This window comes from Anser anser (assembly GCF_964211835.1).
Source record: "Anser anser genome assembly, chromosome: Z".
In the NCBI taxonomy this organism is placed as follows: Eukaryota; Metazoa; Chordata; class Aves; order Anseriformes; family Anatidae; genus Anser; species Anser anser.
Window position 1 is genome coordinate 57,691,619 of NC_139723.1, and position 25,446 is coordinate 57,717,064.

Below are 25,446 nucleotides of genomic sequence, written 5' to 3' on the forward strand. Positions count from 1 at the left end.
ACGGCATCCTGGCTTGTGTCAGGAATAGTGTAGCCAGCAGGGCCAGGGAGGTGATCGTCCCCCTGTACTCAGCTCTGGTGAGGCCACACCTCGAGTACTGTGTTCAGCTTTGGGCCCCTCACTACAAGGAGGACATCAAGGCCCTGGGGTGTGTCCAGAGAAGGGCTACAAAGCTGGTGAAGGGCCAGGAACACAAGTCCTGTGAGGAGCAGCTGAGAGAACTGGGGTTGTTTAGTCTGGAGAAGAGGAGGCTCAGGGGAGACCTTATTGCTCTCTACAACTGCCTGAAAGGAAGGCATGGGGAGCTGGGGGTCGGCCTCTTCTTGCAGGTAACTGGTGATAGGACTAGAGGGAATGGCTTCAAGTTGTGCCAGGGGAGGTTGAAGTTGGAAATTAGGAGACATTTCTTCTCAGAAAGAGCAGTCAGGCATTGGAACGGGTTGCCCAGGGAGGTGGTAGAGTCACCATTCCTGGATCTGTTCAAGGAAAGGTTGGACCTGGTGCTTAGGAACATGGTTTAGTGCGTGACAGTGGTGGCAGGGGGATGGTTGGACCAGATGATCTTGGAGGTCTTTTCCTCTAGGCAAACAACACTTGAAAGAACTGTTTTAATTGGTTTTGGTTTTCTGTTTGTTTTAACACTAGGCCTTTCTGCCCAAGTGAACTCAATAGCTTCTCAATCCATATAGAGATGGCTAAAAGTCTAATTCAATGCAGAAGGACTCAGAAGACTCAAGCACAACTAAGTACCTACAGATATATTCATTTATACAGGTCTTGTGCCAAAGAGTAAATACTGGAGTTTCTGTTTACTAGAATCCATGTTTATTTTCTATTGCATAAAAGTAAGAGGGTCTTATGATGTCAGCTAGGCCTGTTGACATGGGCAAGCCACCAGTATTTTAAGATAAATAAAGCTTTGCATTCTTATCAGTATCACCACTACATGCTAGCATCTTACAGCAGATTAACATTGGTAAATGTGCCAAAAGAAGTTTAGCCACAGTTGCACAGTATCTCGAACCTAAACCTTCTAAAAGCTACTGTTGAAGAAAAATATTTTTAATTAGGTGTATCAAGAAAGCAAAGTATTGTTTCTACAGATTTATTTACCTGTTTCATGTTAATCTTAAACCAAGTCACTGGAGCTTCTACTAGGCTATGCATTAAGTTTAATCTGCATGGATAGAGGGCCTGCATGGTAAATTTGCAGCACCAGGAAATAGGCTCACAAATTGTTAACAACACTGAAAAGGCTGACATATTAAGTCAGGCTCACTGCTTTGTCCAAAGGGCAGTACAACTTCATATTCAGTGCTAACATTAATGCTTTTATTTTGATCAGTACCAACTTTTAATATTAGTCTCTGACATCATTTGCTGGTATAAATATGTTGTGTAACTACTGGCTTGACTGTGTACTTGCCAGTCTGGGTTGTTTAAATCTGACCATTTGACCACTCTGAGAGCTAGTAAGTCTTCCCAGGACTTACTAGACAAAAGGTAAAGATAAAGATGAAACAATTTTGGCACAAGGACATAACCAAACAAGTGTAAGGACACACAGCAAAACAGACTAGAAAATCACAAGTATGTTGCCTTTTACACTCTTGTCCAAGATCACATGAAAGTCTTAGGATGCATGTTCAGCACACTCAATTAGAATACACTGGAGAAAGCAATGCAAACCTTTGGATTTTACATCTGTGCTAGTGCTTCGGTATCTGCCAATGGCTTTTCTATGTGAAGAAAAAATACATGTCTTACATATCCAGGGCCCTAGCTCACAGATAACACAACTTCAGAACTATCTTAGAGTAGCTGCTGTGAGGTTGTGAGGTAATATGCTTCATAATGCAGCTAACCAAAAAATTAAGCTTTATTTATTTATACCACAGACAACAAAAATCCAATTTCACTTTACACTGTGCTTTCCAGTGGCCTTAATTATTTCCTAGAGTTAAGACAGAGCATCAGCTTCACACCGCAGACATCATTTGGCTGTTGACCTATCTCCTGACAACAAGTAGGAACAATTATCTTACTTATCTTAGTGTAGTATGAAATTGACTAGAAGTAACCTTAAGGTGATATGCAATCTTTTTTCTATGTATTCTCTTGCAGTTGACTTATTGCTGTAGAACAGGCACTTCCTAGTGCCATGCATAGCTCTGGTGTGCAGCGTTTAATACACAAAAAAACATACTAGTTAAGTATGTTTATTTATTATTAAGTTATTATATTTATTATTAAGTTGTTAAGTAAACATACTAGCATAGTTAATTTTTCCCCCAATATTTGGTCCCAAACTTTACAAGATGACAAGAGAAGACATGAAACAGAAATAAGAATTTACTTTTTTTCCTCTTGCAGCTCACGAAGTCTTCATAATAAGCACCAGGAAAAAAAAAATACACATCTGGCATTTTACCACACAGAAGAACCACTGACTTATGATTTTCATCAGTCAGGTAAGTGTTGAGAACTAAGCTAACAAATCCAGGCAACAATTTCTTTTGAATTTTGAGCACTATAGTCTTTGTACCTGCTGAGGCATCTTCAAGCTGATGCCAGTCTCTGTCCTCACCGATGTCAACGTAACAGACACTACAAGAAAAGGATGGGGGATGTATCGAGACATGGACACTTCTTGAAGAACTTGGACACTGGCAGTAGGGTTAAGACTGAAATAAAAGATGACAATGGTTAGCAGTTGTTTAATAGTATTTAATATAAAATCAGTATTATGAAGCAAAATGAAAATAATCAACTTAACTTAGCAAACGATTTACTCTACAGATCACAGTTACTTCCCTTTAAGCAGAAATCTCATAGGCCCAGATACCAACACTACCTAAAGTTACCAAATAAACCTACCAAGCTAAGCTCCTGTATCTTAATAGTTTTGGGGAACGGAGCTGTATGCGTGGACAGAAGACAACATCAGATAATTCAGAATAAGACTCTAGTCAACTTCCAGTTTTGAGTTTTTCTTTCAAAAACATTGCAAATATTTTCTTCTGAAGTGGGTCAATAGCTTACTTTCTGCTAAAAAAGTCCTTTCTTGCTGAAACCAAAATACCATACGGAAGAAAAATCACCTGTTTTGACACTCAAAAACTATCTGGGAATCTGTCTCTCCTCTATGGTCACTAATCTTACCTGTCTGAAAGTATCTGGCTCTTTATTGCTACTAAAATAGCTTCCCACAACCACAAAACAGGCCAGACTTTTTTTCTCTCTTCATCTTTGCTACTCCACCAATTCCTACTTCTAATGTTAGAAATATTTTCTTGTTAAAATATTGAGATACATGGGTGTCTTTCAGTACCTTTTTCTTCTGTTTACATTCAGTTTTCAAGTTATTATCAAGTAGAAGCAGCCACATGTTTCTGCATACATAGCTGGGAATATGCATGCCCCCATGCATAGCCCCACACCTAACGTGTGTATTTGCATATATCCGAGTGACAAGACTCATGAATTATCACTTGTGCATACGAGTAACACTTACTTCTCTGACGCTGTATTTAAAATTCTGACTCTACAAGTTGTCAAACAACTTTATATTGCTGAATATAAATACATATATATATTCATTTATATATATTTATAAATATATACGTATATATATGAATTTCTCAGACTGAGAACCGATTTACAAAAACTTTACCAGAAAATGTTTAAATGCTAATACTCACCCTTCAGGCCTTCTCTCAATACTGTAAAGGCAAATGGAACAATCTGCTCTGAACAATATTACGATGTCCCGGAAGACACTCAGTAGTAACGTGTTTGCTTGCACTTTGGTGATGTGTGCAAATGCATTGTCAAGGTTAGATGTTCGCAGGTAGATTCTCAGCTACAAGGAAAACTAGTAGTGTAAATATAGGTTCTGTTTACTAACAAAGTAGTAGCACTTCCACATTTTTTTTTGTGGGATAGTTGTCATGGATTTCTAGCAAGATACATTACTGTGTTTGTTTTAACAGATGTTTTACGCATTGCATTATACTATTGCATCCAAAGTTGTTGAAGAACAGTACAGCCAAGTCTGAAGTACTGAACAACAACCACAGGGGAGTTTCATTCATTAGTTTAAAAAAAATTTGAATATTACATAAACTCTCCCTCTTTCTGTAATGGAAACCTCAAAACAAGCTTTGTGTTAACATTTAAAAATACCATAAAGTTTTTATATCAATGAGCAGATTCACGGTTCTCAGCAGAAAACAGTTTCTAATAGCAATAATAAACTTATGTGCAAATAATTATTTAAGTATTAATATATAATTTTTGAAGATGACCTGAAGTCATCTATAACTCAAGTTACTTATATTTATACTACTGCTTTTGAACAGATCTAATATTCTAAGCAAGATTTAATAATTTTGAAGAAAAAAATACCTCACCTCTTCCTGATGATCATTTAAATTGTAACATGCAAGAACAATGAAGTCATTCCACCATGCTAAGCCTCCTGTAACAATCATATTTTGCTCCTGAAAAGAAAAAAAAACACAAGGCAAACTTTATTGATAAGAGTAAGGCAATCTATTGATACAAAGTTTTGGCTGTTTGAAAATAACAAAGTACTAAAGAATAGTATGTGAAGGACAAACTTCATCCTATGAGACACAGCTCTACTGTTCTCTAGTCTCCTGGCATCCCTGAACTCTCTCAACTTAGCTTTCTGCTTTGGGCCCGAATTTAAAGCTTAACATCCAAAGCTGGGTTTCACACAAACTCTCAGATAGTATGTATGGTAGCGTCTGACTAAATGTAGTCATATTTAGAAACAATTAATAATCAGACATCAACTATTGCACCAAAACCACAAGACGTTTCAGCTATTTTATGGAAAATGTGGAAAATCAGCTACCCTAATCCCAAGTGCATCATTAGGTTGTTTATCTGAAAAAGATACTTTAATTTTTTCTCCAAGAATCACATTCCAACAAATTTATTCTCCCCAGTATACCCAAATAAAATTCCATAGCCTCTCACCTGGGTAATGTTTCCAAACAGCTTCCATTTTTTGGTGAGTAAAGAATAATGTGCAAAACCAAACTTGCCAACAACAGCTACATTCTGCCCAAGCTTGTCAATAGCTGAAAACTGGTCAAAAGAAAACAAAACAAAAAAACAGAACCTCAGCAGAGAAATAATCTAAATGGTATATCCTATCCAAGTACATTACAATATGACAATAAAATGTCAGAGTCAGAACTTGTGAAGTATCTTGTTTTTATCAAGTTTTCTACTTTTCCTGCCCAACACATTCTTCTTACTGTAACTTAAAACAATGTTTTCATCTTTCAGAGGTCATCCAACCCTATAGGACAGTTGTTAAGAACCCCAATACCTTTAAGAAAGCGAGAATATAATCTTAAAATCACTCACCCTTATAGGCCAGTTGCTCTCTAGGTAAGTACTATGTATCTAAAAAAGAAAGAACACCAAAACAAAAAATTACCATACTCAGAACCATTGAAGTAGTGATATAACTTTTCAATGTTGTATTTCTTTTAACTACAATTACTTTTTTTTTTTCCAATTATGTTCCCGAATCATACATGTTAAATTGTTTTTAATACGAGAAGTGTATTAACAACATACAACAGGTAATACAACATCACAAATTAACAGTCAAAATTTGCTGCTTCCCCCCCCCCGATACGTCTCTTTCATCAGAAACTTTCATGGGAAAGTACAAGCTTTAACAAACACAGCCGCCAAGAAGGACTTCCAGCATTGCAATGAAATTTCTAATCCAATCAGAAACACACACCAGCATGGTCAAGAGCCCTGTTAGGAGAACACTGTGATGTGTCAAATTAAATCTTGATCGTGGACTTGTCACGTAACATGGGATGATACAAATCCAGGATCAAACTTGAGTCCCTGGTCTAATACAAAACAGGTAAGCGCCTTCATTGTTCACACAGGTACGCTGATTCCCACAAAAATTCCAGTTGTCTTAATTTTTTTTTTCCAATACAGAAGGAAGACTTAGACCTTTCTCTGTTTCAGAGCACAGAATTGGTATCTGGCCAGCTAAACTGGAAATTCAGCAGTATCCAGAACCTGATATACATGCCTACTGTAACATGCTGTTTAATAATACTAATTCATGCACTGTGAAAAACAAGATGTTGGTACATATTTTTCTGAATAAAGGTTTTTAGAAGGTCTAAAATTAAAGTGTGGAAGATTACAATTGCATTTCAGGTTAAACGTTATTTCTTTTTTCATCTGTTGCAGAGAAAAGAGAATCTGTGCTATGATTACCCCTGTAAATAATTTCTTCTTCCCAAGCTTTATATTGTGATGTTTTAATTACATGCTTAGACAGATGCTGTCTAAGACTGCTTGAAAATACAGCCAAGGTCCTAAGGCTATATTCATCAGCTGAACATGCTTAAAGCAATCTGCAAAAAACAACAGAACTCATCCCTAAAGTGTTTCTTGCATGTCACACTTGCTTTCCCTTTCAAAGCACAGGAAAGGAAATTAATTACTCTTTCATACAGTCAAAAGACATTTTGATTTTCCTATTAGCTAGACTGCAACACAAGGTTGAGATGGTCAACATTCCTTTACCATTTGGCAATAAAAAGAAGCTGTACCAGTCAAAACCCAGAACGAAATAAAAAGGTAACAATTTCACCATCGAGAAAAAAGGTATGGCAGAGAGTGGTAAGATTAGCTGCAAATTCCAGCCCCATAAACTCCAGCAAGCTCAGAACACACAGAGGCAACCAGTGAGAATTACCTGTACGACATGCCAATGCCGGTGTCCTAGTAAAGTGCTTAAACCCTGAGAATCTAAATTGCCATCTGAAAATGGACCTCTTTCCCTGGTAGGCTTATGTTCAGAGTGTGCTGAAGTATTTCTGGGGTTCTGGGCCTGTGTTGCATCTCCACAGTTCAAATACAAGCGATCTTCTCCTTGCAGGAGGACTTGTTCCTGGTTACTCTTTTAAAAATAAAAGACCAAAAAATGCCAAATAAACCTTCACCTCCATGTACAGGGGAAAAAAAAAGAAATTATCACTGTATTAAAAGTTAATTTAAACAACATGAAAAATAGGTATTAAGGCAGTTTTTAATCTTTGTATCACTGTATACTGATAGGTTTTATTACATTAGTGCATGCCAATATTTTCAAAGTACCATTTTAAGATTTTATGATAAAATCAATCTAACAAAAATAACTAAGAAAACCACCACTAACAACAACAGAAAAAACAAACAAACGAAAAAACAATACGCTTACCATACAAGGATTAACAGTGAGTGCACTCTTGATGAAATGAAACTGCAGAATACCAAACTGTTGAGGTTCATTTTTTGCATCTCTGTCAGGCTTAGTGTTTTGAGAAGAATTCCCGTCAATGACCCACAGATGATACCCTTCTGAACCCCAGGTCTGAAAGCAAAATAATAAAAAAACAACAGCATTCATTCTTAGTATTACAAGCAAGGCCAAGAAAAGGCTTTGTGTGCATACTTGATGATCAGGCATAATACGTGTAAATCATCAGCTGTCCCCTCTTCCCTCAATACAATATTTGTGTTAGGAAGAATAGTAAAAGCATCTTACTCATTAAACGCAATAAAGCCAGTTTGCTTTTCTGAAAATCTTTCTTAGAATGGGTTGGGTTGGAAGGGAACTTAAAGACCATCTAATTCCAACCTCCTCCCATGGGCAGGGACACCTCCCACCAGACCAGGCTGCCCAAAGCCCCATCCAGCCTGACCTTGAACGCTTCCAGGGATGGGGCATCCACAGCTTCTCTGGGCAACCTGCTCCAGTGCCTCACCACCCTCATAGTGAAGAATTTCCTCTTAATATCCCATCTTAAATCTCCCCTCTTTTAGTTTAAGGCCATTCCCCCTTGTCCTATTACTATGCTCCCTGACAAAGAGTCCCTCCTCAGCTTTCCTGTAGGCCCCGTTTAGGTACTGGAAGGCCACCGTAATGTCTCCCCAGAGCCTTCTCTTCTGCAGACTGAACAACCCCAACTCCCTCAGCCTGTCTTCGTAGGAGGGGTGCTCCAGCCCTTTGGTAATCCTCATGGCCCTCCTCTGGTCTTGTTCTAGTAGGTCCATGTTCTTCTTGTGCTGGGAGCCCCACAACTGAATGCAGAACTCCAGGTGGGGTCTCACAAGAACAGAGTAGAGGGGGAGAAGCACCTCCCTTGACCTGCTAGCAACACTGCCTTTGATGCAGACCAGGTTTTGGCTGACTTTCTGGGCTGCCATTGCACACTGCAAGCTCATGTTGAAATTTTCATCAACCAACACCCCAGGCCCTTCTCCTCAGGGCTGCTCTCAAGCCTTTCTCTGCCCAACCTGCAATTGTGCTTGGGATTGTCCCAGCCCAGATGTGGGACCTTGCATTTGGCTCTGTCGAAAATCATGAGGTACACACAGGTCCCTCTAGAATTATTTTACTAAAAATAATTTTAAAAAAATAACAGCTACTCTCCTATTACAGTATTTTTTACATTTATATTTACCATAGAACTGATCTTTAGAGGGTCCTTTTTAGTACCATCAGACTGATACCTTAAAAACAGAACAAAAGTTTGAGATTAGTATTACTTCAGAATAAGAAATTATCTTCCTACCTTTCAATTGTCATTTGATGCCATATTTTTACCCAACCTCTAACTAAAAAGCATAAAAGGCAAAGCAATTGTCAGGTGTCTAGAGTAAACTGTCTGAATTTTGATTTGTGTGTTGGCAATTTTTCAACAAATACATACTGGTACTAAAGGAATTTTAATAATATTTGCCTGTAGAGGCCTAGCTTTAGGGTAGTTTACTTTTATGGCCAAAAGAGATCACTACAAAAAGAAGATAATACGATTTTGTTTATTTTCAAATGACCTCTTCCTAAATATCATTCAATGATTCATACATCTACAGAATTACAATAGAAAGAGATAAAAAAATCAGTTAATTTCTAATTATGTATATTTTAATTAGAAAAATAACTTTTCCTAATAAAGCATTTTACAATTTCATTAGGGAAAGATATACTCACGCAAAATCACCTCCTAAAGTACAGATAAGCTGAGCACCAAAAACACTCCATAAAGACAAGCCTCCACATTCCCAGGTCACCATAACAACACAGCTATCAGGTGACCATCTGATTAGTTTAACAGGTCCTGTTTTATTCCAAATATCTGTTTAAAAACAGACAGTAAAATACCATGTGAGAAATGTCATGTCCTTCAACTGCGCTCATCTTAAGAGTAGAAACAAAAATATACAGAAGTACTTGATTTTTCAATAACTTTTTGCTGCATTCATTGAAATGAATAAGCAGCAAGGTAAGAATTCACATTTTCTTTCAAATGTTTGGTTTCATAGAAAACTAAAAGCACATGAAAGCAGGCCAAAAATACACTGTGCTATAACAACTATGTAACTGCAATTCTGTCAGCACAGTATTTAGGGGAAAAATTTTATAGCCACTCTTGAAACCTCTTACTTTGGCAGTTTGCTGGACTATAAAACTTTTATTTACTGATTTTTATTTATTTATTGTTAAGTCACAGATTTTCAACTGAGGATGAAATTTACCCCTTTATACATTCCTTGCTCACAAGTCAGCAATACTTATCACTACACTACATGCAAAGTTCATTGAATTTTTGTTCACTGCAGTTCAGGCAAGGGATTGATAGATTACTTTAAAACACTTGTAATTTTGGGACCCTGTACATAAGTTGTTTCAAGTTGACTACTGCCTATTTTAAACCTCTATTACATTCATTATCAGTTTTGACAATCTCATTTTCCTTGATAAATCATGGAAAAGTAATCCAAAGACTATATGTGGGAACTACAGAGACCTGCAACATTTAAATAGGCACCACATGACAGCAGCATGACCTGTAACCTACTAACTCAGATACAGAATCAGACCAAACCAAAACACTCACACATGAAACACATCCAAATGACAGTTAAAAACAAGCAGCAAAAAGAGCAAATGTACAACACGTGCAAGAGTAAACAACTAATGCTGTCAGTGATAATAGAAACAACAAATAGTTGTTAACTAGTAAAAGAAAGTTGTTCTCTGTTCTTCCCCAAAAACAGCTGGAAAATTCTAGCAATAAAATTAGCTCACCAGGATATTGTTTTGGTGTCAGCTCCAATTTATGAGAAAATTGCATGGCTCCAGTGGTGGTATCTATTGTATAAACCTGCACAGAGCCACTGAAAGAGATTACACATGCTTCAGATTACAAATCATTTGGATTTCTCATCAGTTTCAAGATGTTAATAAAAGCTGTTACATATTATCTGAAAGCAGTGTTCCCACTCTCAGAACACAGTTCACTCTTTACTTTATATACACACACATTAAAAAAATAATTTTAAAAATTTATCAATGCAGATAACACAACTTTTAGGCTAGACTGATTTTGATAAATTCGATAAATTTTGATAAATTTGATAAATTTATAAATATTCCTAGTTATTCAAATAGGCATAATTTTTCCTGACCAAAAGAGATCATTCTGTCAGCTGTGCACGAAGTGCTACTTTTTGTCCAGTATTATTATGATTAATGGCTTAAAATTGACTTATAATCCTGCTTTGAAATTAACTGGGACAGTAACACATTTCCAGTCCTCGCTACTGGTCCAACCACTTTTTTTTTCTCCTCCCCAGAGCAGAAAAAAGCATCAACTGCAATTTCAAGCAGGCATTTAAAAAAAAAAACAAAAAACTTCCCTTCTAATTTCTTGGCACAGCATATCATCCTAGGAAGACTGACCATTTTCATCTTTAAAGCTTTTGCAACACAAGTTGGTAAGAATAAATTAGTACTTGTGTTTTACAAGGAAAGACTTTTTTACCCCCCATTGAACCAGTCTTGCAAAACTTACTTGGCACATCCAAATGCCATTAGTCTGTATTTGTTATTCACTGCCACACAAGTTCCATCAATCACATCTTGTGCCCAAACACCATGGAGCTGCTGTAAAGAAAGGAAGTCAAAAAATTTGGGGTTCAACAGTGCTTTTACTCATGCTAGCCACTTTCTATCCACATGCTACCTATGCACACGATATAACAGATTTGCCACTTGACCTTCATCACTAGGGTAAATTTAATTTCAGATAACAACATTAACTGACACACTTAAGAAGAACAGTTTACCTATGTACTCGCATCCTTCTCTTTTTTTTTTTAATTATTAGAAACAGTGAAACCAGTTTTATATGCAATAGTTTTTGTTCATCACAGCTCTGAATAACCAAAGCAAGTCAATATTTATAAGGCAAGTGTATCCTTGTACCATCTAAAAACCGGTAGGTGGTACCAAGGACAGAGGCAAAACAAAAACCAGAAAAATAAAATTCCCATCTCCAACAAATGAAACTGCAGCATTTTAAGAGTGTGAAGGAGTTTGGGACTGAGTACACAAATTCTTATGATTTTTTTTTTTTGTACTTAAAATAAATAGAATGGTTCAGTTGGAAGGGACCTCAAGAGATCATCTAGTCCAACTGCCTGACCACTTCGGGCGTAACCAAAAGTGGAAGAGATTGAATGCTAAAATGTAGTATGGTTTGTAGGCTGAATTACAGGTAAGAAAGTGCTTAGCTTAGAAAAGTTTCCATCAAAAAAAATCTGAAACATGCTTGTCACTATGAAAAGAGTAATTACAGCTTAATTACAGCTGAAAGCTAGAAATAGCACCTATGATACTTTGCCATAGGAGGAACCACTTTGTATAACTATACCAGTGGCTGGTAAACAGGAAGTCTGTCACAGAAATAGTAGTAAGACCTCAGAACTATGATGACATTCTGAGACAATGAACAATTAGAAATTAAATATACTACTAATTATGTTCTCCCATAGACATGTACTAGCCCTAAAAGAATCTAGTTCAAGCTATGGTATGAAATACAGTACTGTTTCTATGTTCTCTCAAAATTTTGTTATCTTTTTTTATTTCTTTGTAGCTGAACATAAGTTAAAATGGAAAGCTAACTGGAATGCAGAGACCAGGGGAAAAATATCTGTTGAAGAATGCGTGCTAGAAATACTAAAGGAAATATACCTCAGCAGTGAATCTACTTGACATTGGTGTAATGAAACCAACTCTGCCATCATTAAAAACAACAGCAAAACCATCAAGTGTGGCACAGTATTCCATATCTCTGATGTAAACATCTTCAAAGCCCAAAAATGAACCTGCTGAGAAAATACCAGTAATTTAAAAATACATTAACATCGTGATATTGAAAGCCAACAGACTTTTGAGTTGTTTATATGCTACTTCACAGCAAAAGCTAATTTAAACTGGCTACTTTGTCCACATTTACAAAAGGCAATTTTTTCTCATCTCTGTTTGAGAACAGACTGGATTTTATATTACACAGTATTTGTCCAATAGCTTAAGATCACAAAAACAAACAAAAAGCCACAAACCACCAAAGAAACCACAAATGGCCACAAAACAAACAAACCAGAAAAAGCGAACAAAACACAAACCTACCTCGAGAAGACTGCAGATCCACAGAAAATGGAACTGTACACAGGTTGATGGCCTTCCTTCCATTGGTCATACCATCCCAGTGAACAAGATGGAGAAATCCATCAGCAGTAGCAACAAGTAGATCCTCTAACATGGACTGCAAACTAACAAATGTATTTGTCACTCTCTAAAAATCTCTATCTCAAACCCATATCATAGATTTATCAATTAGCATAACAAACACTACACAACTGCCTTTTCTATAATGAATAACTTGAGAATTTACACCAAATAAGTTATAACTTAAGCGCGTAAACCCTTTATACAATAAGGTATCAAGCATATAAAATACAGTGCATCTCTGTTTTTCTCTAGGAATCAGAAAATCATGAACAGGTCTGTATTGTCAGAATAATTGTTCAGCTAGTACACAAACCACTGAAGATCGTTTTCATGCTTTTGACAGGGAATAGGGAAGGCAATCACCACAAAAAAATGAAACTTTTTCAGAAAAAATGGGGATCATCTGCAAACAGCTGGAGAAATGTTAAAATTCTGCCTACAGTTTCGCTCTGATGTACCTATATTTCCATGAAATCTCTAATCCATACTTTGAGCCCAAGTACAGTAACATTTATAGTAGTATAACGTAATACTGAATATAAACATAGCCTCTTCTTCATGCTTCTACATACAAACAGTACCAGCACAGGCAAACACAAAGAAATAATTCCTAAACAGCAATATACTTTCTCAACTTCTTAGGCTTATGAGAAGGTTTTTTCAATCCCCTTCCTGTTTTTAATGAGAAACTTCCGTAGGGAGATATATTCTAAACACATGATTATTGAGCATACCTTGTGATAGAAGCTTGCAGATCCAGCACTTTCTTCATTTCTAGATTTAATGAAGGAGCACATTGCTCTTCTTTATAATGTGGTGTTCCCTTGAGATGCGGGCTTCCTCTAAAAACAAGGAAAATATTAAAATTGAAACAAGATGGCAGTCAAAAAAGGTAAGCGTTAGTTTTCCATTTCTCACTGACTGTTTACTTTATATTCACCTACAACCTGCCACAAGGAACACTTGATATATAGAACGTAATCATAGTGGAAAAAGCTTAATCATCCCAGATGCCTAAAAGGAGTAAGTAAGCAAAATAAGACAATGAACTAATCTAATGCCCACAGATGGTACACTTGCCTTAAACATTAAATTATTAAAATGTTTGGTTTGCATTTCAAAAGAAAATTCATTGCAAAATACAATTGACTTTAAAAAAAAAAGCCTTCATGGAAGCTAGCTATCATGGAGTGACAGAAGGCCTGAAATATACAAAAATTGAGTAGTTAATACCAGCACTGTGGGTGTTTTCTAATGGCCCTACATTTCTTCTACACTGAGTCCAGAGGAGGGCCATGAGGATTACCAAAGGGCTGGAGCACCCCTCCTACGAAGACAGGCTGAGGGAGTTGGGGTTGTTCAGTCTGCAGAAGAGAAGGCTCTGGGGAGACATTACGGTGGCCTTCCAGTACCTAAAGGGGGCCTACAGGAAAGCTGGGGAGGGACTCTTTGTCAGGGGGTGGAGTGATAGGACAAGGGGGAATGGCTTTAAACTAAAAGAGGGGAGATTTAAATTGGATATTAAGAGGAAATTCTTCACTATGAGGGTGGTGAGGCACTGGAGCAAGTTGCCCAGAGAAGCTGTTGATGCCCCATCCCTGGAGGTGTTCAAGGCCAGGCTGGATGGGGCTTTGGGTGACCTGGTCTGGTGGGAGGTGTCCCTGCCCATGGCAGTGGGTTACAACTGGGTGGGCTTTAAGGTCCTTTCCAAACCCAACCATTCTATGATTCTGTGATTCTTGTACATTTCTGAGACCAAACCCATCTGATCTGGCTTGGCATCTTCTAGAATCAAGAGCTTTCTCAGATTAAAAATATAGTATACAGAATTAATTTCTCCACATCTGTCACTATCTGCAAAGGTATCATCCTGAAGGTTGGAGAAGGGGACAGAACACACCCAGAAACCCCCAGGTACTTGAATGCATGCCTTTCAATCTATGCAGACATACACGTCCAGACAGTATAGTCCCAAGCAACACAAAAGGACTGCAGCTTATCAAGAGTCATTGTTACAAATGAATTTTGTAATGAAACCAAAGAAGGTGAGAGAAAAGCGTTGTGTAATATTTCACTCTTACTGTTATGTATATGTAACACACCACGTAACATGAATCTTGTAACTCACTGAGGTACATAATGAAGTATAAACTCTGTTTCTGAAGAACACAAATTATAAAACCAGAATGGGAACACCACAGTTCAAGACATTTTTTGCTGAAAGAGAAACTTCCAGGGGGGCAGGGTTCTTTTTCTTTAAACACCTTTGATAAAAATAGTTTGTAAGAATATTTGAATGTTTTCAATTTCATGCGCTAGTTTCAGCCAATTTGTTACTAGCTGCAGAGAATATCTTTTGCCACTGTGCCCCTATTGTCACGACTGAAACTCAGAATGTCAGTATTTTAGTTCATTACCTATGATTATGTCAAATTCATCAATTCAACCTAAACCCTTACTATGGGTTCAGGGTGTATACAATCCAAAGTACACTGTGTTCATATAGTTCACATCTGCATGAGTCAGCCTTACTAGTTAAGCTACTTTGACCTTTAAATGAAGAACGTGCTCTGCTGACGAAGGCAGGAAGGAATGTTTGGTCTGCATTGCCACATCAGCATCTGCTACCGTTGTATCCAAATTTTAAGTAACTCTTTTACACAAGAATTGAGAGGAATGGACACATCAGGGTGACCAACTAGCTGCATGTTGAAACAAATGTAATTATTTCACTTCTATTCTTATTTCCGTACCTACGTAAAAACACTGTCATAAAGGTAATGAGATTGTACCTGAAACGACAGGGAAGAAATTTTAAGTGAAAAACCTTTTGTCTGTCCCTTAGGTTCAGAGTTCATTCTTAATTCCCATATGCAGCTGAAGGGTTGTCAAAACCTCATGTTTTGATACTTCATTCATTCAATTTAAAGATATTGGCCACATCTGTTAATGTAACTAAACCTTTGAATAAGTCTATTCTCAATTCTGAGTGCTAAGACTGTCCCATTGCACCCCGATCCAAAAAAAAATATTAAAAAAAAAAACAAAGATCATCAGTTCCTACTATTCAACTTAGAGATGCTTGGGAAATAATTGACACTCTTTATTGGAAAAGACGTTAACAGCTGAAAGCACATTAAAATATATTAAAAGATAAAAACATGAACAGTTCTGAAACAACTTTAAAAAAGTTGCACTATGAGCTCTGACTTCCTTACAACTTTAGCCTTCTGACCTCTAAACGTACGTATCTCCACCAGATATTGCAGCCAGCCACCAGCAGAAGATGAAATATGTCCAGCTTAATCCATAGCTATATGCACACAGATTACCAGAAGCTAGACAAAACTTTAGAGAGAGCATATGGAAACAACTATAAAGAATGAGGAAGGGTTTAAAAAGGTAATTCTCTATACAGCCTTTTCCACCAAAATGAGTAATAATATGTTTCTGTGGTTTGAGAATAATAACCAGCTAGCATATTAATCAACTATTCATTTTCAAAAGTGAAATGGTTTAACAAATTATCCAGTTTCAAAGATTTCTTGATGACATTTTAATCCTCTTGAACCACATCCTGGGCTAGTAAGTGCCATAATGTTTAATAAAAATTCTGCAACTAATCTAGTTTTAAATATACATTATCCAACCAAAGCCAAAATCATCTTTGTTGTTTTAATAGGGAAAAACCACACAGTTAATTTTAGCACAAAGTTAACTCCCAAGAAAAATTATTTAGTAAGTTAATTAACTGTACACCTCATCAGTTACCCATGCAGAGTTGAAAGTTCAAAACATTTGTACACTCTAATCTTAAGTCCACTGAATCAGGAAAAAAAGTCCTCAACTGATGAGGTAATTTATGGCACCTATAAACAGACTTATTATAGGAAAGAAGAAAGGTTTGAAAAATGCCAAAAAAAAGTAGGACACGAATACTCTAACCAGACGCATAAGCAACAATACAAGAATGTAAACTGGCATATGAACACTAACTTGTTCAAGTACTCATGGTGGTTAGAATACAACATCTATTTTTAAGCTTATTAGCCACATAAAATTTGTGGTTTTTTGTCTCTTTGTTTTGATTTGTTTGTTTGTTTTACGACAAGAATATCCTCAGCATTAAGCGACTGCACACACTCTTCACTGAAAATCTTACATAAATCTCTTTGCCAAAATTCTAAACAGAAGTAATTAACAGATCAATACAGGGAAGCCTCTGTTGTGATGCTGTTGCATATCTCTTCCCTATGAAGCAATTTATGCAGTATCTGTACAAATTCCTTCAGGAACTCCTCGAAGAAATATTACCATACCTTGCCACAACTTAAAATGTTACAAACATCCTTGTGTGCACTGCCACTTTTCTTAAGTGTATCACATGTGGACATTAATGTCCACGTTATATTTTACCATTCTATTATTTTATACTTATATATTCTTCATGTTTTATTTTGTTGTAATTTTAGTAATATGGTGATAAAATTAGAGTGAACTAATTGAAGCAGGACTTTGTACTTGTGTTCACTGCAGGGAAGCATCCCAGGATGTGGGCTAATAGCCAATACTTGATTCTCTTCCAAGTCTGCTATGAACTGGAGCAAAGATTTTAAGAGTTGGAATAGTTGCAGACTATTCTGGCTCAATTTAAAAAACAATTATTGTTTTTTTATCTGTTTTTAGTGTCCTGCTTGATTTGTTAGTCTAAGTTTTCACTAAGCATTCACTCCAAGAACAAGCAAGTCCTAGCCAAATACAAGCAGAGTCAGAAATATTCCCTTCAAGAGAACAATTTCAACTCCTAACACTCCTAAAAATCTTAGGATTTGACATACAAACAAACAAAACCAATAGTAACAAAAACAAAACTAACAAAAAAAAATACAAATACCACCACTATCAAGTGACTCCATCTCAAGTGTAAAAAGCTTCCCTTTTAATCTGGAAAAAATACTTGGAATTCACGCAGAACTCTGCATTTCTGACATATTACTTTTAAGACATTAAACTAATTTTAGCTTTTATATAAAATGTGCATAACATTGAACCAGTCAGTTCCTTAACCCTTACATCATCTACATCTAGATACAATACAATATCAAGTACATTTGAAACCAGTTAAACTTCAAAAGGTATAACACACCTAAAATTTAAAAAGAATTGCTCATTCAATCATCTTAAAGTATTTAATGAATTCTTAATTTCATAAGATTTATGCCCTCAGGTATTGACAGAATGAATTTAGAATGCTTTGTAGGCTCCAGCTTCTCTAATCTTGAATTCCAACACTTTCATTAAAATGCCAAATTTCAGAATATAAAGACCATTACAATAGGTTGATAAGAAAAGGAGGAAGTCATGCTAAATGGGCATTTTTCAACAGGAAATCAATTTTCCTAGATTCCAGTTCCTGTCTGGTTTTAAACAAACAGTAGCAGCAAGGAAGTTTTTTTTTCTCCCCAGTCTTACTTTCCAAAAATCTGGTTATTTTTACATGACTAAAAGACATGGGAAGGCAGAGATTCTTGCATTCATACACGAGATTTTAGTCCCAATTCACACTTTAGCTCTTCTACTAAGCCTGTGTTGATTAAAGTGGAAGAGAGACTTGGCCCTAAAAAAAAAGTGTCATAATCAGATATACTGCAATGTGTATTGAGGTATAAGCAGCAGAAGTGTTTCTGTCACTTCCCACTACTTCCCATGCAGCTTTTTTTTTTTTTTTTTAGGCATTTGTTCAAGCTGTACCAGCAAAAAAATTTTGCATGCATAATTATGGTTTACACAATAACTGTATGCTGGAGTAGTTCTGTTAACATTTCAATTACAGACAAACTCTTCTGGATTATCTTGATCAACAGCCATATATCGTAACAATTTTACATATAAAAAAATTAAATTGTAAGGACTGTATCTCTCTCCCACAGGGATGAAAGAGGTGATTTTTATTTTCAGTGACTCTTTTGGTCCATTTCTTCAAGCGAAGGCTAAACCATTATTTGGACATTTCAACTATCAAGTAAATTCTTAAGCAATTCTTTCAAAAATACTAATGCGGTAACCTCACTGCACCTATCAGTGTCCTAAAACAGAGGAATGCAAAAACCTAAAGTTGAGAAGGTTTATCGTATATATTAGCACCTGTTTTTTGTTGTTTTTTTTTTAAATTCTTTATTTACTTTCAGTAAGATGTGCGTTTTTTTATATGAGAGCTAAGCTGACAGAATAATTTGAACACAACATTTCTTACTTTTTTTCATCTGTATGGGATCAAACGTAAACACAAGCTCAACTTCAGAATACTGCTTAAGCTAGAACATCTTGCTTCAGGATTCTGGTGAAGAGCTGAGGATGTTGCTGGTATGTATTTCCAGTACACCACAATCTCATTATGGTTAGCTGCAACACATAAGAGTTCTTTTCAACATGAAGGTGTGTTAAGAGAGTTTTGCTTTTAGCTTATTTTTTTTTAGCCATGATGTTCATCCTCTATGACTCAGTCAGAACTGGCCATTATTACTTAAAGAAAGAATACTGAAAATCTGGCGTCATTCTGTTTACAAAATGTTAGTAGATATGGAAAGATCATCAACATTAATCAGATTTTCAGAATTTTACAAACTACAGCAAGTCCATCTTTTAGGAGCACTGACACAAGTGTGCCCATTAGCTAGAAACAAAACAGAACTGATGATATTCTGTAACATCACTTAACTTTCTAGTATGTTGTGGAGGTAGCCAAAGAGAAAATGGTAGAGGAAAAGGAAAAAAAAACACTTTACCTAATATATGCAAAGTGTGTGGACCTACAATTGAACCTGTTTTTCATCCATTTCACTGTTTCTAATGACTTGTTTCTAGCATCTGATAAGACACAGTCCTATCATACCGATAATATAAGGACAGCCTTAAATCTTCCTTATACTTTGCAAAAATCACCACCCTTCCACTCACAGATAACTTATATAGGTAACTATGTAAGACAGAGCTGGACAAGCCAGAATTAATATCTGCATGACAGATAAAACAAAACAAGCAATTCCTTCATCATGAACTAAAGAGAATCATCACTCAGGTATCACTGCTAAATCCTGCTAAAAAACAAAGCTGTAATGACTGCTTCCTTGCACTCATTGCTACTTCAAGGTCACCAGTTTCTAATACCAGCCCTCTATTATATTATATGAGAGCCTGTAAGCTAAGCTACTAGAATCTGGGGAAGGTAAAGAAAGGAGAGAGGCGGGTTTAGTTTCCCCATGGGGTCAGCAACCTAGCTTGCCTTAAGGCTCAGCGGCATTATGACTACTGCCAACATAAAGGAAGGAGCCAAGAACACCCTGCTACAGTGGGAGAAAACAGTAAGATGACCCCTTTCATACACCATGCAAGTCACGTATGAGCCCTTACAATGATTTTTCATCATTTCAAAGTTAACAGAATGCTTTTTTTTAATACTGTTTGGTCCAGTAGAAACAAAATCCAGTGTTTCAGTGAAATAATCTTCTCTTTGGAAAACAAACGTATCCCAAAAGAAAGTTAGTTTCAATCCAGAGATTTTGGATTTGTTAGTCTGTTCTTTTTTTCTTCATTTGTTTAATATTTGATATACAAAAAAGAAACTATGAAGAACTACTGAAACTGTCTACAGACAAAGCAATGCAGCTGCACAGAAAATTCAACCCCTCATAAGAGTTTATAGAAATTTGAAGTTAATCACAGCAGATAATTTACACACAAACGCTATTGGGTTTGTGTCTTTCTTTTGATGAATATAACCAGAACAGTAGTAATGTTAAGTAGGTTTTCAAAATTGAGAACTAAATATAGACAGACTAGTAATCCCAGTAAATTCAGTGAGATCATTCATCTTCTTAAAGTTAAGTCCATGAATTAGTCTTAGGAGGTTGTGAGCAACCCATCATAAACACTCTAGGGACGTTCACCTTGTTCTTTTCATCCATGGAAAAAGCCTTATATCCTTTTGGCTAGATAAACACATCTTAAATATATTGCCATTCAACACACAGCTCAGCTAACAGATACTTTTTCATAAAACATACACTTTTAGGTTTACAACAAAAAACACAATGTTTTTATATGAAAGTTAAACTGGTTAGTCATTAACTGCTTAATAGGTATTTTGAAACCCGCCTTCATGTGGCATGTCTAAAATTTTCTAAAATTTCTTTCTTGCTTACTGTGTTTTTTATACAGACTTCCATTCAGTTTTAGATTTTAACAGTTAAAAATTACATTCCCAAGAGCATACCATCAATTATTGTTTAGTCTTCTGCTTTATGTGCAGCTGTAGATATACTACTATTCCTTTATTCATTTCAACAGGTTTTTATGAAGTTAAATTTCTCTTTTTTTCCTTCGTTTTTTTCTGATGACAGTAAGTCAGATGTGAAAAGTCAGCGTGAAAATTTGACCTACAGTGTCAACATTTGTCTCAGAAAAGGCAAGTAATGTAATATAACTTCTCTATATTAGTCTTAAATTTTTGGAAAACAGACAAATATGGAAAACAGTAAACTCCACTTAATTCCAGAGCTTTGAGGGCTGTTTCAGAGGCAAAAAGATGCATTACAGTATTGTCACACACACAATTTTCCACTTACTGAAGCAAGAACTAATTCAGTTTGAAATCATCTACTAGCTGCTAAGTCATTTCTTCCTACAAATACTTGTAAATGAATTAAGATTAAAAAACCCAGATCTTCACAAAAATTAAAATTTTAAACATTAATGATTTAACAGTTATTTTTAAACGTTTTCTTCTTATATGACATCATAAGTTACCCAACGCTCTTCACAAATCTCTACTTGCAGACACCTACCCATCAACTTCGTATATAACTTGTTATATAAATATGAAAACATACATAAACCATAAAAGAGCATTTTACTATTCCTCTGGGCAAATTTGATCCTATCAATGACTACAGATTCTGCCTATGTGAATATATAAAGACACACAAATACACCCCTTAAGGTTTTAATTTCTCCCAAACATTTTCCAATTTTGCCAAATCGTATTAGAACTCAAAGAAGTCAACCACAAACATATGCAATGTGATCTCACTTTACATTTTAACACAAGAAATGTATTCTGTAGTTCAAAATAAGGAAAATAAGATAATGACAATATAACACATTACAGCTAAAATATTTGTATATTCTTACTATGAACAGTTCATACTCTTTCTCTGAGAATTCCTTCCCTCTTTGTTTCAAAAATCTCTAAATTATTACAAAGTTGGAGGGAGGACAGGAACTTTTAAAAACCCGTACCCAAGTAATTTCTAAGAAACATGATTTATTTAATTGAACTATTCTAAACTAACTATTAAGGTTTGTGACAAATCAGAAATTCAACAGACTGCTTTAAATCAATTACAAAATTAGGTGATTTCAACCATGCTATTTAGAATTTTGAGAGCTCATAAAATCAACCTAAGGAATCCTACCAGAGAACAGCAAATCAATTAAATCAGCTTCCTTCTGAATTGACTACAACTCATGAGAATGATGCTCCGTATACTTATCAATGTTTGAAACACACACTGGAAGAATATGTTTTTAATCATATTGCCTGCCTACGACTTGTCTGGTTGTGTTTTTCCACATTGTGGGGATGCAAAAGAAAGTTTAAAATACTTACTTTGGATACATTGGCTCATAAAGATACTTGTCTCTTGCTGATGGGATTTCAAAAAATAAGATGTATCCATTTGCAGTCTGAAAGAGAAATACTGATAAAACATACATCTGGTCTAGAAGCATGAGTAAAGTCTATACAGATTCTTTTCATTTCTATGTATTTCTCACATATATTAAGCACAAACATACACTTGTATCAACTTTCAGACATATTGAAAAAATGGTACTTTGAAATTAATTCTAGTTAAAATCCATACTACCCCTTAAAATCCACTGAATGGATCACTCAGTAGAAAAAATATGAAAAAGACATTGTGGATGTATGTGTCCAACAGAGATTTTCCCCTGATTCATATAGATCTAAATACATAAGACTAGACAGCTACATCAGATATTCAGAACTGGGGCACCTAATTCTCAAAAGGAGAAATGAGCCTGTAGAAATGGCAACTTGTGCTTTGAATAGGAGAGAATGAACTATGCTTTTGCAAACGAGAGGGTTAATGCAGTAAGCATCTAGTAGTATGCATCAGGCCTTCAGAGCAAAACTTCCATCTACTTGAACGCACATGGACATTACAGAATCACAGAATGGCTGAGGTTGGAAGGGACCTCTGAAGATCATCTTGTCAAACCCCCTTGCTGAGCAGGATCACCTAGAGCACACTGTGCAGGACGGCGGGTTTTGAATGTCTCCAGAGAAGGAGACTCCACAACCCCTCTGGGCAACCTGTTCCAGTGCTCTGTCATCCCCACAGTGAAGAAGCCCTCTCATATTCAGCCAGAACCTCCTGTGCTTCAGTTTGTGCCTGTTGCCTCGTCCTGTCGCTGGGCACAACTGAAAAGAGACTGGCTCCATCTTCTTGATACGCTTCCCTCATAAATTTGGACACAACAATGAGGTAGGTCTCCCCTCAGTCTTCTATTTTCCAGGCTAAACAGGCCCAGCTCTCTCAGGCTGTCCTCATACGACAGGTGCTCCAGTCCTCTAGTCTTTGTAGCCCTCCTCTGGATTCGCTCCAGTAGCTCCATGTCGCTCTGGTCCTGTGGAGCCCAGAACCGGACACAACACTCCAGGCGAGGCCTCACCAGGACTGAGTAGAGGAGCAGGATCACCTCCCTCAGCCTGCTGGCAACACTTTCAAATGTAGCCCGGGGTACTGTTGGCCTTCTTGGCCACAAGGGCACATTGCTGGCTCATGGTTGCCCTGCTGCCCAACAGGACTCCCAGGTCCCTCTCTGCAGAAGACTGCAAAGAAGGTAGGCACAGCCTTTCATTGTTAGTCATCCAGGTAAGTTTTGAAAAATTCTCCTGTCAAATAGTATCTTTAGTCATCATAATGCCTTTTTAAAACCTTCCAGTGCCTGAAAAAAAAGTTCTACTATAATCTAATACCAAGACATATTCTGTTATTCTGGAAGACTGACTTTAAACTACAATGCTATTCAGAGAACGAATATAAATCATTTAGTTATCAGATGTTCCAGTCATCAGTAGAAGCTGATCAAGTGTTTGTATAAGCACAAGACAAGCAGATGACCAGTAAGGTTAGTTGTTTGAAATTAATATATAAGATTTGTTTAAAGCACAAATTCGTCCTTCTGGCAAACACATTTCAGTTAACCGGTATTTCCATACAAACATTTTAATGAGCTAGGCATGTACCTAGTGCTTTAGCACTATTACTAAAAGACAAGACGCACTGAAATGCTTAGTTTCAAGTTGCTTTGCAAGGTTGGTTTCCTTTTCCGTGAATAAAGGAAACAGCAATACTTGTTAGCTTACTTTATCAGTTCACAGAAGCCACTTTTTACCCACCCAAATATTTTGCTTTATTGCAAAAGAAATTTGTCTTTCAGCTTCATCAAAGTCAAGAATATAGTTAAAACACAACTGTTTTCATTCAAAGCAAATATTTTTCTTATGCAAAACTAAAATCCAAATGATAATGGTCATCTTGAGACAGGTTGAAATTAAATGGAAGATTTTCCACATGCAGTAATATCATGTTCAAGCATTATGCAGTAAAGAAACATGCTCATTTCTAACATCTTTACAAGTTCTTTCCATTACATCATTAATTATTTAACCTGTAAGTTACCTTATACTGGAAGGTAAAGTAAAACAATACTGTGAAGTAATCTTTATACTGATATTAAGGGACAAAGGCCTTAGCTGAATCCCATTCAAAGCACAACTTGCTATTGTTACAGCTTCATTTCTAGATAGAACCTCAAATTCCATGAATAGTTGGCTGAAATGCAGAAGCATTCAACCATGCACTTGTTGCAAATTGATTAGGGAACATGTGACAGTGCTGGTTACTTCAGTGAGTTTCACTGCAGCACAAACATTTCTAAAGCAATATAAAAACCTATCTGAATGAAAATGATCAAAGTATAAACATTCAGTGCCTCGCAAGAGACTTCACTACACAGTTTCTCATGTGCTACAGTATTTAATAGAGCTCTGCTTTAGCTGTGGGAATGGACCTGAAGAGTAGCTTTTATCAGAGGACTGCCCACACCAGGGGAAAGACAAAATACCAGGCATTTTATCTCTACATTGAAGCATTTTGTTTCACTTCACAGGTTTATTAAGGTAGTAGAATTAGCTACTATGGGTGTATATACTAATCTAGACAGAGTAACACTAGAAAAATTACAAATACACCAATATGAGAGAAGAAACTTCAAAATACTGGGGGGGGGGGGGGGGGGGGGGAGTTCAGAGTTTGATCCTAGTCACTTTCTACGAAAATCAACAATATATGAATAATGATAGTGAATATGTGATAGTTCAAAGCAAGACAGTCAGTTTAAAAATGTGCCAAGAGTTTAGCACTAAAAGATACTATTAGTAATAGAAGCTAGAATTTCTAGAGGATGATGACAGTGTGGGAACTGCTTAAGCTTGTTTAACTGCATACCATTAAAGCTACCTGAGGTATTTTATAATGCCTTACGTGTTAGATCAAAGTTTGCCTTTAGTACAAATAATAATCACCTCACAACAAACGCTATGAAGTAATTTTTTTTCCGAGACTCTCAGAACACTTTGGCAGAAAGAAAGAAATAGCACTGTGGATCACTGCTCCTGACTCCCAACTCCCCTGCTCAGCATTGTGTCACTTAAA

At 36.4% G+C, this 25,446-nt stretch overlaps 2 protein-coding genes across 11 annotated transcripts in view; one reads left to right on the forward strand and one right to left on the reverse strand.

Moving 5' to 3' along the window:
• The window catches only part of ERMP1 (endoplasmic reticulum metallopeptidase 1), a 43,554-nt gene extending 37,350 nt beyond the window's left edge, over window positions 1-6,204 (forward strand). The window contains exons 15-18 of one of the 4 annotated variants that reach the window (XR_014577121.1): window positions 2,374-2,471; window positions 5,323-5,427; window positions 5,695-5,923; window positions 6,004-6,204. The gene's annotated coding sequence lies outside the window, so the exon portion shown is untranslated. Of the gene's footprint in view, window positions 1-2,373; window positions 2,472-5,322; window positions 5,428-5,694 lie in introns of all 4 variants that reach the window. The other 3 variants (XR_014577122.1, XR_014577120.1, XR_014577123.1) reach the window with 3 other exon arrangements.
• The window catches only part of RIC1 (RIC1 homolog, RAB6A GEF complex partner 1), a 48,222-nt gene that overhangs the window by 9,786 nt on the left and 12,990 nt on the right, over window positions 1-25,446 (reverse strand). For 3 of the 7 annotated variants that reach the window (XM_083819001.1, XM_083818998.1, XM_083819004.1), the window contains exons 3-17: window positions 22,311-22,387; window positions 13,378-13,485; window positions 12,542-12,684; window positions 12,104-12,240; window positions 10,920-11,011; window positions 10,154-10,242; window positions 9,056-9,200; window positions 8,526-8,574; window positions 7,280-7,432; window positions 6,776-6,979; window positions 5,404-5,442; window positions 5,008-5,118; window positions 4,413-4,502; window positions 3,702-3,862; window positions 2,546-2,684 (exon numbers count right to left, since the gene is read on the reverse strand). In XM_083819001.1, coding sequence (XP_083675127.1) covers window positions 2,546-2,684; window positions 3,702-3,862; window positions 4,413-4,502; window positions 5,008-5,118; window positions 5,404-5,442; window positions 6,776-6,979; window positions 7,280-7,432; window positions 8,526-8,574; window positions 9,056-9,200; window positions 10,154-10,242; window positions 10,920-11,011; window positions 12,104-12,240; window positions 12,542-12,684; window positions 13,378-13,485; window positions 22,311-22,387 — 1,737 coding nt within the window. The remainder of the gene's footprint in view (window positions 1-2,545; window positions 2,685-3,701; window positions 3,863-4,412; window positions 4,503-5,007; window positions 5,119-5,403; window positions 5,443-6,775; window positions 6,980-7,279; window positions 7,433-8,525; window positions 8,575-9,055; window positions 9,201-10,153; window positions 10,243-10,919; window positions 11,012-12,103; window positions 12,241-12,541; window positions 12,685-13,377; window positions 13,486-22,310; window positions 22,388-25,446) is intronic. The other 4 variants (XM_083819002.1, XM_083818999.1, XM_083819000.1 and 1 more) reach the window with 3 other exon arrangements.